This window comes from Mercenaria mercenaria, chromosome 14, assembly GCF_021730395.1.
Source record: "Mercenaria mercenaria strain notata chromosome 14, MADL_Memer_1, whole genome shotgun sequence".
Lineage (NCBI taxonomy): Eukaryota > Metazoa > Mollusca > Bivalvia > Venerida > Veneridae > Mercenaria > Mercenaria mercenaria.
The window spans coordinates 75,299,185-75,311,303 of NC_069374.1; the positions used below are offsets into that span (position 1 = coordinate 75,299,185).

Genomic DNA, 12,119 nt, shown 5'->3' on the forward strand with positions numbered 1-12,119 from the left:
AAGGGAGAAAAATAATTATCAGCTGTTTATTCTTAACCCTAGTAGGTGTCATTTCGATATTGAAATACTTCCAGAGTATTTTTTTAAATTGTGAGGCCATCCCTGTTTTGACAAGTTACATTTCAATTGTATTTTTGTGCAAAATCTTCTGTCATTTCTTATGTCTTAAACAGATGTTTCGTCTGTTTTTTGCTGGACTTAATTTCTGTGCAGAAGGATTAAAAATGTAGTACTGACCAGTCAGTCATGGCAGATTTTACTACGCTGCTCCCTATTTGCGTAAAGGTAGCTTCGTGGCTGTTATTTGTTGATGGAACAATTAAAGAAAGGACTGAATAAAAATTCAAAATAGCCTTATAATGAAGGCATTTTGGTGTAAAGGATATATTAGTTGACACTGAAAGTTGTACAAAACAACAATCAAGTTTGGAAGCATGGTACGCAACCTATGAGGATAATAACAGACACGATCTGATTGATGTAATTGATGAAATAACACTTCCATTTTTGAGATCTGTTTATTATAACTACACAGACTATGCAATTCTTGGGTAAGGTTTGTGTTATTTTTCTGTACATGTACATCAGACCTGTAATACAAATGTTTGTAGCAAGAAGTAGAAAGAAATACTGTAAGTTCTACTACAATGTTTGTTTTTAAATCCTTCAAGTGAAGTTGTACTTGTATGTTTTTGTGACATGGACATGTTCCTACTCGACCACCATTAATCATAGTACATTTAGAAAGGAACTGCAGCATTCCAAAATGCTGAAACACACTGAATGCGTTAAGAAATAGCTTTTGTCGTGGTAAATGCTAGAGATATTAGAATGTTATATATATATCATTGAAATAACGTACATTACATTATTATTAGAATTATTCTATATTAAACGAGGTGAATTTTAAATGAATGTCAGTAACGAAGGAAAAAATATTATCTTAATGTACCCATTCATGAAACTATGCTGTTTAAAACCAGGCAACTTACATACAATGAACGTGTAGAAAATATTATATATTAATTAAGGTTATTACAACTTACAAAAACACACAATTGACCGATTTTGAAACATTTGTTGAAAATGAATTTCATGGTGTTTAATTGCAATTACACTGATTAACAGCAATATTTTATCAAACTTTAAAATGAAATATTCAAGTGTTATTATACTGGATTTCAGTTTTAGTAACGTAGTTGCGTGAAATAATTAATATATGAAAGCCTGGTAGGAACCACTGTATACTTGGATTGCTAATGATATATTAATATAAAGTAATTAAGCAATACGATTCAAACAAATGTAGATAATTATTATTCAATATTCTAACTATTACGTAACGTAAGGTATATATATATAATAAGTACTTTTTCATATAGACGGACTAACATACGGAGGTAAATGAAAGATATCTCATGTTGTTAGCTTTTCAATGAGACTGTATTATTCAATCATTTCATTTGTTTTGCATGCTCAGTGAACAGTAGACGCTAACAGATATCTATTTAATATCGGTAGTTGCAGTAACGTAATCTGTAACGTCATATTGTAGAAAAGGCATAAGGAACTTGAACAAAAATGACACTAACATATAGTTTATAGAGCAGGCAATTCAGATATGGTAAATTGTTTACAGTAAATATCAATCAAAACGATAACATATATTCCCATAAAAGAATGAAGTTTAATAATGTTTTTGTAGGTTACGTATTGTAGCAGCTGTATATCCGCTTTATCCCAAGGTGCAGATGGCAGAAAATATCATTTACAGACATTGAACTGTCAGAAATCATACTTCTTTATTTTGGTCATTATCCTGACTTTTTGTTTTTCATTTTTAGTCTCATCTAAAACACTAATGAAAACTTCAAAAACAGAACTTATATGTTGAAATGGTGGGAAGTCTAATATAAAATCAGTTAAAGTAAATTGATAACTGTATTCAATATATACTATACAATATTATTTTCCTATGTATTTGCTTTACAGGTTATTTCGTATTCAGTGAAGTACTCAATTTAAAACGCAACACAGTTAAGCAAACAATGTATAACTAAAGTAAACCTACTAAGCCACTGAGATTCGGATAAGGAAATTTAACTAAGTTTGAAGTTTTTTTCAAAAATGAGGTTCTACTGGGTGTATTGACTAACCTCAAATCGAAAACTTGATTTCCTGTTTACCTGTATTCAACAGGCGTAGTAGGACTAACACCAAACCGAGGATTGGATTTCCTGATTACCTTTATTCTACTGGCGTAGTGGATTTATTATTTATCCTGTCACTTGCAGTATTTTCGACCTGATATCAGGGTGCCGTATATCTTTCTTGATATACCGTCAGTTGATCATGTGACCAGTGATATACGGTCAGTTGATCATGTGACCTTATGGTCGATATTGTTGTCATAAGAAATTTTGCAACGAAACCATCATCATTGTGTTGGAAATGTCCGAACTAAGAAAATGAGTGGTCAAATAATGAGTTTTTATTCAAAAACGAAGAAGTTATTGCGATTTTGCCGGTAATCACGTCATTATATAAGTGACGTCATTACGAATATGACGTCATTAAAGCGGTTGTCGCACACTTATTTTTGTAAAATACATTGCCAAATATCGGAAAATGAAGTAATGACAAGATAAATAGAATAATAGGTTAGTGCCTAAGATGGAGAAAGTTTATCTGGCTCGGCTCCGGACGTTATCAGGTTCGCCTTCGGCTCACCCGATAACCTCCTCCACCTCGCCAGATAAACTTTCTCATCTACGGCACTAACCTATTATTCTCTATACATCAACATTCCGTTCATTCAAAGATCTGATTAAAGCATTATCAACTTTAAAAATGACGTCAGATAACAATTACACCACCAAACAATGACGTCATTAAGAGCGTATATGAACGGATGTTTTTCAGATACATTTAACGGACACATTATATATTTAAGCTGCTGTACACTAGAATAAAGAAGGCATATATTATGTAATCAGAAAATAAAAATTAAGCGTATAAAAGTAGTCCGTCACAGATGTAGGTTCAGCGATGTAAGGTAAGATTACTTGTATTTAGTTTGGAATTTTCTGTCTCATAGGTGAGAAGAATGTATTGTTTAGCACTTATTTACATAGTTTTCTAGATCATCAGTCAAATCATGGCTTATTATTCATACAAGGACTTCGTATATGTAGCAGTAGCCGCTACATATGCATCGCGGGCTGCTTTATATGAACCCGTTTCTAGCTTCTGAAATAGAAAGAAATATCTTATCACATTACAGCTTTAAAAAGTTTTTTGAATGTTGCAGTAATACTTTTTGGTAATATTTATCATTAGACATACAAATAATATGGCAAAATAGCATTGTAGTATGCCAATCTAAAGACACCTTCACAATTTACAACACGCAACAATACGCGTCTTACATATATGCAGAAAGTCAATTTATGACAGCTGTTCATACCTTTTGTTTGATCATTTGAAATTTTGATTAATGGAACGTACGTTAAACATATATCGTTCAATCAAGCCTGCATATCATATCGGGTAGGTGTTCAAGTATGAACGATTACCGGTATTTACCAAATAGGACTTATTGTTCAAAAACAATTTCAAGCATTGAAGATTGAAGGCAATATGTGTATAAACAAAAGGACTTTTATAGGAATTGCATTATTAGCACTAGCTTGGAATTTAAATGTACTACCAAGAAGTGCAAGTATAATCGTGAGGAGTGTTCCTCCTTTTTTTTTACCTCTGTTGAACAGACTCAATCAAACTAAATCTGCTAATACTTTGCTTTGTTGAACCCTATGCTCCCAAACAATCATCTCATACATGTTTTATAAAGTCATCTGTCACCTGTTATCACCCAGAACTGCTTTCAATCAGACTTCAGAATTAAGTTTGACAGAATGTACACAAAATGTAATTATGAAAGAGCAAATCTTCAAAGTTCAATTATTCTTTAAAATGTTAATTTGATAAGCAACATTCTTTTCAACGATCCTTAATTGACTTTTACTCCAAGATCAGACCCAAATATTATCATTATAAATTTTATAATGATATTTTGGCTGCTCGTGTTCAATATTTCGTTGTTTTGCAGTTTAGGTCTTGATCTCAATGTGACATTGCCATAGAAATACTAGACCTAAATAATTAGATTGAGAACTAAATCAAATTGACTCTGATGATATTTTGCGTTTCAGCCTTCTGTGTTACAAAAGGTATTTGCATTTTTGTTCGGCTTCCCAGTCAATGAATCTGGAAATTATGTTTGTCCTGGAACAATTATTATATTAACTTTATTTCTTCACTCAGAAACTGCATTCATAAAATCTATGAGATCATTTCGAAGCATAAAATGCGACCAAGCAAAATTAGAGCAGTCTCGGTTCGATCGAGTCTATTCATGAGAGGAAATAGAAAGCGCGACACTCCGCACCTTCACTGGCACCGGTTTAAGTTGAACTCTATTACACAAATATTGAGTTGACTCCATTATACGAAAGGATTAGAAAAAACAACACTGACACACAGTGGCAGTACTTTATACATACTAATTCATTTTCTGCTTTAAGATAGGCATCTCTGGTAGCTCTGTAAGTAGTAGCATTATCCTCAAGGTCAAATCTCTTCGCCCTCGTAGTAAGATCTGAAAGTAAAGAAAAACAGATATTTGACATGGAATTTCAAAACTTGGCCTTTATCTAGGTGTCATTAACACACTTTGTAAGATTCTGGGAAATGACCATTTCCTTATATGTTTCTTTTTAGATAATAGCACAAGTGAAAAACGAAATTATGACACACTACATTTTAGACATTGCATGCTATGTGTTGAGTACAGTTTCCACATGCTATTGCGAAAGCATACCTTTATGGACTTGCTTTGACGTGATTTTTGTTTGAAAATAATATAGTTAAGGTTGAAAATATACCTCTTCGCTCACGTAGGAAGAACGGAATTTTCCCATTGCAAAGCTCTGCGGATCTCTGTCCAAGGGCTTTATTATTCAGCCATATGTCAATGACGGTATATGTAATTGTCGTAATATTTTTGTTCTCAAATTTTACCTGAAATTGATGTCAACATTAAGGAATTTTCGTTTACATCTACATCATCTACAAATAGGTTAGTAACATATGTAAAATACCTGTTGCAGAAAAGTGACTCAACTTCAAAAAAAGTAAGAACTACATTATAACTGTGAAATAAATCGCGGTGTATAAGTTTATTTGGGTATGTAAAATTTAGACGTGTCTGTGCACCCGGAACAATGGACACACGTGTACAGCATACTGACTTACATATACTTTCTTTTGCATTGCTTTAATTAATTGACCCATCGCAGCATACGTTTGAGTAATATATGTTAAAAGAATCGTCAACAAACGGTGGCTGTTGAAATCACTCCCGCTCTAACGTCGCTTCAAAACTCATGCTTTCAATGGGCAATATTCAGTAAATGCAAACAAATTTAGCTAGTTGAGAGTTGAGGCCTCTGGTACATCCCGCAATGATGTGATTCATAACCTAGTAGGATTACACACATGCCTTATGAGTTTATTGTTGCGCATATATTGACTATGTAGATATTACATTATTTTGTTCGCACTTTTTCAGCACATTTATTTGCTATAACTTAGAGGATAGAACAACATTTTATTCAACCAATGACAAAACAGCAAAGACCATTTAATGTCAGAAGCAAATGTATTTTGATTACAATAACTGTTAAGAATGCAGATCAGGCTGTTATTTCATTAGCTAAAGAAAACAACAATACATAACCTGGCTGGTTGAGTGTGTGCTTGTGAATTCCGTTGGTGTTTGGGAATCTCTGTTGCTCAAGTTCGTCACGTAACAGTTGTTCACATACTTTTCTGGTTTCTTAAAATGGGTTGTTATCAGGCCCTTAGGAAGTAAATATTATATAAAATATTATCATTTATTGTTTGCCGATAAAAACATTTAAGGTGAGTTTGAATTAGGCGGGACCAATGTTCAGTATATTATAGTCCCGTCCTGCAAGTAATTTCTGAAAAAAAACCCCAACATATTCTGCTATTTACATCAATTCTAAATATTGCGATCCCAGTGAAATAAATGGAATCGAAAGAACCAAGAACTCTACGATAGATTCTGAAGTAATGTATTTCCTATTGTACAGATGGTATTGTTTGTCACAATTGATAAAACATCCTAAAAAATTCTTTAAATATTGGAAACACTTCAAGATTATCAAACGCACTAAGATACGCATTGGTATAATGTATTTTGTTACAAGTCATTTCTGTAGTAATATGTACAGGAAAGTGTACCAATATGGGTTCGAGCCAGGGGTGTTAAATTGATCTTGGAGGAAGCCCGAAAGGTATGTGGTCCTACCCAGGTACCGGCCGTTGATGAAATAATGCACGGATTGGCATCTGGGGTCTTCCTCCGCTACCAAAGGTGGAAAGTCACCATATGACCTATAACTATGTCGGTGCGACTTTAAACTCAACAAAACAAAAATCTTTAACGTCTTTGTATAAAACGAGTGTTCAATCTAGCAACGTCTGCAACAATATGCATTTTGTTATAGTCAGGCCATAATGGTGAAAGAAAGACTGAATGGTCCACAACATTATTTCTTGAACCGCCAGACTTGGACACTTAGCAAAATGCAGAACCCGTCAGCTAGCCAGTTAGGCAAGATGCGCGCATAAATGGTTACGACGTCTGCAAGCGAGAGACGTGTGATATAAGTATGAGGTACTAACCGTGGAGAAGTCCACAATAATAGTGGCGACATCATTGGTAAATATTTCCTCGGTGTCTGTAACCGTGATATTCTGATGTACTATGCCTTCATCAATTATGTAGATAGCTTGATATTCCTGGTTTGTAAATTGAATACTTTAAGCATTTAAATATATATCTTTCTACCATTGATTTATTAATATGATAAGACTAAGGTAAAACAACAAATATGTATTCATTTTAGGACTTGTTATATTAAGATACTACTTTTGTATAAGCAAAAGGTAGACATACAAGGCCTACCTCTATAATAGATAATAGATTGAAGAATGTAACAATGAATTGATACGGATGAAATTTACTCCTTTGGCTTAGTATGTAACACAAATAGACGTTAATTTTGTAAGATGTATTTCTAATGAACTTTCGTTCAGAAATATACGACCAAATTATTTTTTTTGGTGTTCCGAATTATTAGCAGGAACCCAAGGAAAACGTGATGAATATAATTCAAGTAAACGTGTTTTTACACTGTCATTGCACTTTCAATGTTTTAATTTACACTAATACACTACTATAAAGTTTTGATAGACAATTTTACACTTTGTTTGTAACACGCTAGAATAATGGCTCCTTTTAAAAAGATTAATATTGTCTTATAAACTCCCAAAGAACATTACTAATACCAATACTGGGTCAAAGTACTGGGTCTGTTAGTTCACCTTATGGATATCTTTGGTCATCTTCATTCCAAAATACACTGAAAGTAGCACAGTACCGACCAGTAGGACGAATGCAACAACACCAGTAAACATGCAGACTATCTTCCGACGGAACAGCTTCTCTCCCATCTGTAAGAATGTTATTCTTTTATCAGTTATATGTTTTCCTGCTGAATTTCTATTCTTTCAATTCGGACTGTACCATTAAGTTAAAAGGGTTGCAAACCAGAAAGATACTGACCGACAGCGAACAGTGCAGATCTTGATCAGACTGCACGTATGTGCAGGCTCATCATGATCTACACTGGTCGAGTCGCTAAGGCACAATCAAACATGTTCAACATGATAAGGATTAAAATTTTATAAAAGTAATGTTGTACGTATACTGCACAGCTTTTTATGCTGGCAACACACAGTGTTCAGAATTATATGAATAAGAAATAATACCTACTCGTACATGTATATTGCAACGTTTCTATTGTATATTAAACTGATCTCAGCGTACCGTCTCTAAAACATCTGGGCAAGTATTTTAATTTATATTATCTGAACTACTGGAAATCACTATTACATAGTTATCCGGATAGTCAAACTGTTAGACTAAATCATATAAAATGCATGATTTTACACAATCTTGGACACATATTATGTATGAAATGTATGATTAATGTATACACTTTGTTTTGAAAAGAACTAACCTCGGTTTTCAAAGACTCCTTCTGACTTAATGTCTTCTCAGCTGTTTGTGTGGGCTTCATTCTGTTCTGTTCTATCCTTTAAATATTTGAAGGTGATAAATAGCAATGTTGCTGAATGACTTGTAGACTTATGCTGCAAAATGAAAAGCGATGCTAGAATAAAGACTTCGTATAATATAATGCAAAATAATGTCAAGAGTCACTCATGTAACAAAACCAAACTTGATCCGACACAAATGATTATCTGTTAGGAAATCTTTATGTAAATTATGCGGACGGAGATCTTGAAAGCTTAGCAATATTTATGTTATGGTTACCATCAGGTTTCTACAGAATCCTTCCATACGTTTACAATTAAAGGGCAATAATCCTGCAGTTGCTTAGGAGATTGCAAATACTGTCGCTTATTAGTGATAAAAAGAATGTATTAATATGCGTGACGATCCATCATTGGAATACTTTCTTCTGTGGGAATATATGGATAGTAAGTCATTTATAATGCAGTAATTGTGACGTTACTGAAGTGAACCTTAACGAACGTTTTGCGGGCACAAGCACCCTATAGTGATCTGCATGTTTATAACTTGTCATGAACATCCATCAACTGGCTACTTAGTAAAATATCCCTATTTTTCCCAATTACCCAATCAAGGGAAAGAAACTCAGCTTATTCTGAGTCAAAGGAGACAGTACCATATGTGAGCATAGGTCATGCACTAATTAATGATTATGTGAGGTTTGGTCCAAACTGAAGTCATTCTTTTTTATATAAATAAAATTGTGGTAGCTTACATCAGTTTAGCGAATCAACAAATATAAGGTACACATCTTCATAACTCAATGTTAAACACTTAAATTACATCATTTTTTTAGCAACACTTCATGATCGGAAGTTTTAATTTAGCATTCTGTTCCTATACAAGTTTTTAGGTTTCGAAAATGTTTGATTTTATTTAGTCTGTATGTAACAAACGTTCGACTATTTATGTTTAATACTTTTAAATACATAGTACAGAGTTAGTTATAAACAGGGAACAATATTGTCAGCTTTGTTTTCTGTGGAAGTCGTAATGAATTAAAATTTGAAATCAAAATAACAAAATTTGATATACATTCTTCGTTCCGTTCATTTTTTTTTTTAATAAGTCCTGCGTCATTTCGTCTTTTTGTTAATTTTCAAAGGATTTTGCAATATCATGTTGTTTTCGTGTAATCAAGAAAGTAATTTCTCCATGTCACTCATATATTTCACTCTAGACATGCCTCAGAGACCTCGTTTCTATTTGTCTATGTACATTCTTGTACCTCAAAATTTAATTAATGATGTAGTGAAATGATAAAATTTTAAAATATGTTGAGCGTTTGCCAGAGCATATCTTTAATGCAAGTTTCACACGCATATTATTAAATCTGAAAGTTACATAATCAAGCGGAACAAATTATGCCAATTATCGCATTTATCCCATCAAAAACTTTTAACGCATAAAGTATAAAATATAAATTATAAATTTTAAACATATTAGAAACAGGTCTTTTTAACATCCACAATATAGATGGACCAAGATTAATATTTCATGTGTTCAAGTTAATTAAAGAATGATCAAAGGAACAAATCGTAAATGAATGAGATAAGCTACAGAGTAAATTGAAATTCAATTAGCATTCAGTCAATTTGTTCTTTAAGGAGGCTATGGACCTTAGACAAAAATGAATAAACCGCACCATGAGAAAACAAACATAGTGCATTTGCGACCAGCATGGATCCAGAGTAGCCTGCGTATCCGCACAGTCTGGTCAGGATCCATGCTGTTTGCTAACGGTTACTCTAATAGCAATAGGCTTTGAAAGAGAACAGCATGGATCCTGACCACACTGCGCGGATGCTTGTCGCAAATGCACTATGTTGGTTTACTCATGGTGCGGCTCAAATAAAAATTGACGCACACATTGAAATTTTATATGTATAAAGATCGAAGACCGTACTAAGTTTCGGAAAACACATATTTCTTTGCCTATGTGCATAATTCCCGTATGTAATTGCTACTTAGGGCGCCACCGAGCGTTTCCAGCATTTCTCGTGGAAGAGGTAATTATTCCACTATAATCACGATAATTCCGGTTAAAACGGTCTACATTTGATTTTTTCCACACTTGCGTAAAGAATATTCATCTTGAAGTTTCTCTATGCATGTGTGAAAAAAATCAAATTCGGACACTGTCACCCAAATCATAGCGGAATATCTATTTTTTTCATTGAGAAAGCAGGTACCACTAGGGGACACTAATGATAATAGACGGAAACTACTCTAAAAATATCTTTGTTTTCCGAAAATACCATATTCAGTCTTAAATCAGATAAAATTTCATGTGTTTGCGTTATTTTTTAATGTCTTTTTTTCCTAAGGTTCGGAGCCTCCTTAAATTAGTTCGCTATTCCAACCTTCTTATATTAATGCCTGCTATATATTTATATGTAACAAACTCTGGATATAAAATACCTTCTGCCAGTTTTGAGAAGATCGCTGAAACTGGAGTTTATCTAAGCTTTCTCCTGTCCCCTAAACTTGCTACAGATATCTAAATGTTTGCAAGTTTAAAATAAGTAAAAGGTATTTTCGGAAGTCTGTCTGTTTTTCTCTTTAAAAACGTAACATGTATGTTTGCTATAAAAATTAAAAAGTAGGGTCTATCACCTATTATTGTCAGTAATATGTTTGCAAATTATCTAGCCTTTAACCATGAAATTATAGCTTTTAACCATGAAATTATATCCTTTAACCATTAATAATATATGGAAATGTAAGTTATAGTATATGTTAGCTGCACGTTTTTGAAAATCAAGATAGTCCTTTGTGACAGAAATATCTCGTACAGTTGTCACTGTTGATGAACTACATAATGATTTGTTTGTTTTGGGTTTAACGCCGTTTTTCAACAGTATTTCAGTCATGTAACGGCGGGCAGTTAACCTAACCAGTGCTCCTGGGTTCTGTACCAGTACAAACCTGTTCTCCGCAAGTAACTGCCAACTTCCCCACATGAATTATCAGAGGTGGAGGATTAATGATTTCAGACACAATGTCGTTTATCAAATAGTCACGGAGAACATACGCCCCGCCCGAGGATCGAACTCGCGACCCCGCGATCCGTAGACCAACGCTCTTACCTACTGAGCGAACTACATAATGAGTAACAATTAGATAATACCATCGAAATACATGAAATAAAAGAAAATATGTGTGTTTTACATAAAATCACTCGTGAACAGTGGGGAATTTTACATGTTCACTTGCATCTGTTTTCACTTAATGAAAATTATTCAGAATTTGAATAAATATAGATCTTATATTGAAAAAAAAACAAAAAAAACAACAACAACACACAAATAAATAACCATCGAGCAAAACTGAAAAGGTAATGGAATGCAATACACTCGAGCCCCCCCCCCCCCCCCCCCCCTCTCCCCCACTCCACCACCAGTGCAGACTTTCTTCAAATTCTTCAGTTCATAATTACATCAAATGCCCTGATCCAAAATGACAATTTAAAGTCAGGAGAACAGAAAGAATTTTTATGGTTGCTACATGAAACAAGACTTTTTCGTGTCATTAAATCAAATATAATAGGTGATCCTTTGGAAGAACAGTACGCATTTAGGTAAAAGCTCAGTTTGAACAAGCCTGTTCAAGAGATAATGAAATTTACAACACCTCTCAAGTCCCAAGCACCGGCTTGTCATTCAGGAATATAGAATGTACTACATTTTTCAAGTGAACCAGATAATACAACCACCACTTAGTCCATTATGCCATTTTTTTTATCATATATCTACGTGTTTTCGTATTGTGCATATAATTAAAATGTTTTTGTTAATTGAATTTTAAAGCAACCCGTCTGCTATATCTTTCTACTACATTTTCTTTTTGTTGCAGCTCTATTATGCGG

At 33.6% G+C, this 12,119-nt stretch overlaps 1 protein-coding gene across 1 annotated transcript in view; it reads right to left on the bottom strand.

Annotated features, from left to right (window-relative positions):
- Positions 1-529: 529 nt before the first annotated feature.
- LOC123527729 (uncharacterized) overlaps positions 530-12,119 on the bottom strand; it is a 43,272-nt gene continuing 31,682 nt past the window's right edge. The window contains exons 2-8 of the mRNA XM_045307366.2: positions 8,175-8,307; positions 7,477-7,605; positions 6,775-6,891; positions 5,801-5,923; positions 4,947-5,082; positions 4,566-4,660; positions 530-3,249 (exon numbers count right to left, since the gene is read on the bottom strand). Of these exons, the coding sequence (XP_045163301.2) occupies positions 3,166-3,249; positions 4,566-4,660; positions 4,947-5,082; positions 5,801-5,923; positions 6,775-6,891; positions 7,477-7,605; positions 8,175-8,234 (744 nt within the window). The 5' untranslated portion in view covers positions 8,235-8,307 and the 3' untranslated portion in view covers positions 530-3,165. The remainder of the gene's footprint in view (positions 3,250-4,565; positions 4,661-4,946; positions 5,083-5,800; positions 5,924-6,774; positions 6,892-7,476; positions 7,606-8,174; positions 8,308-12,119) is intronic.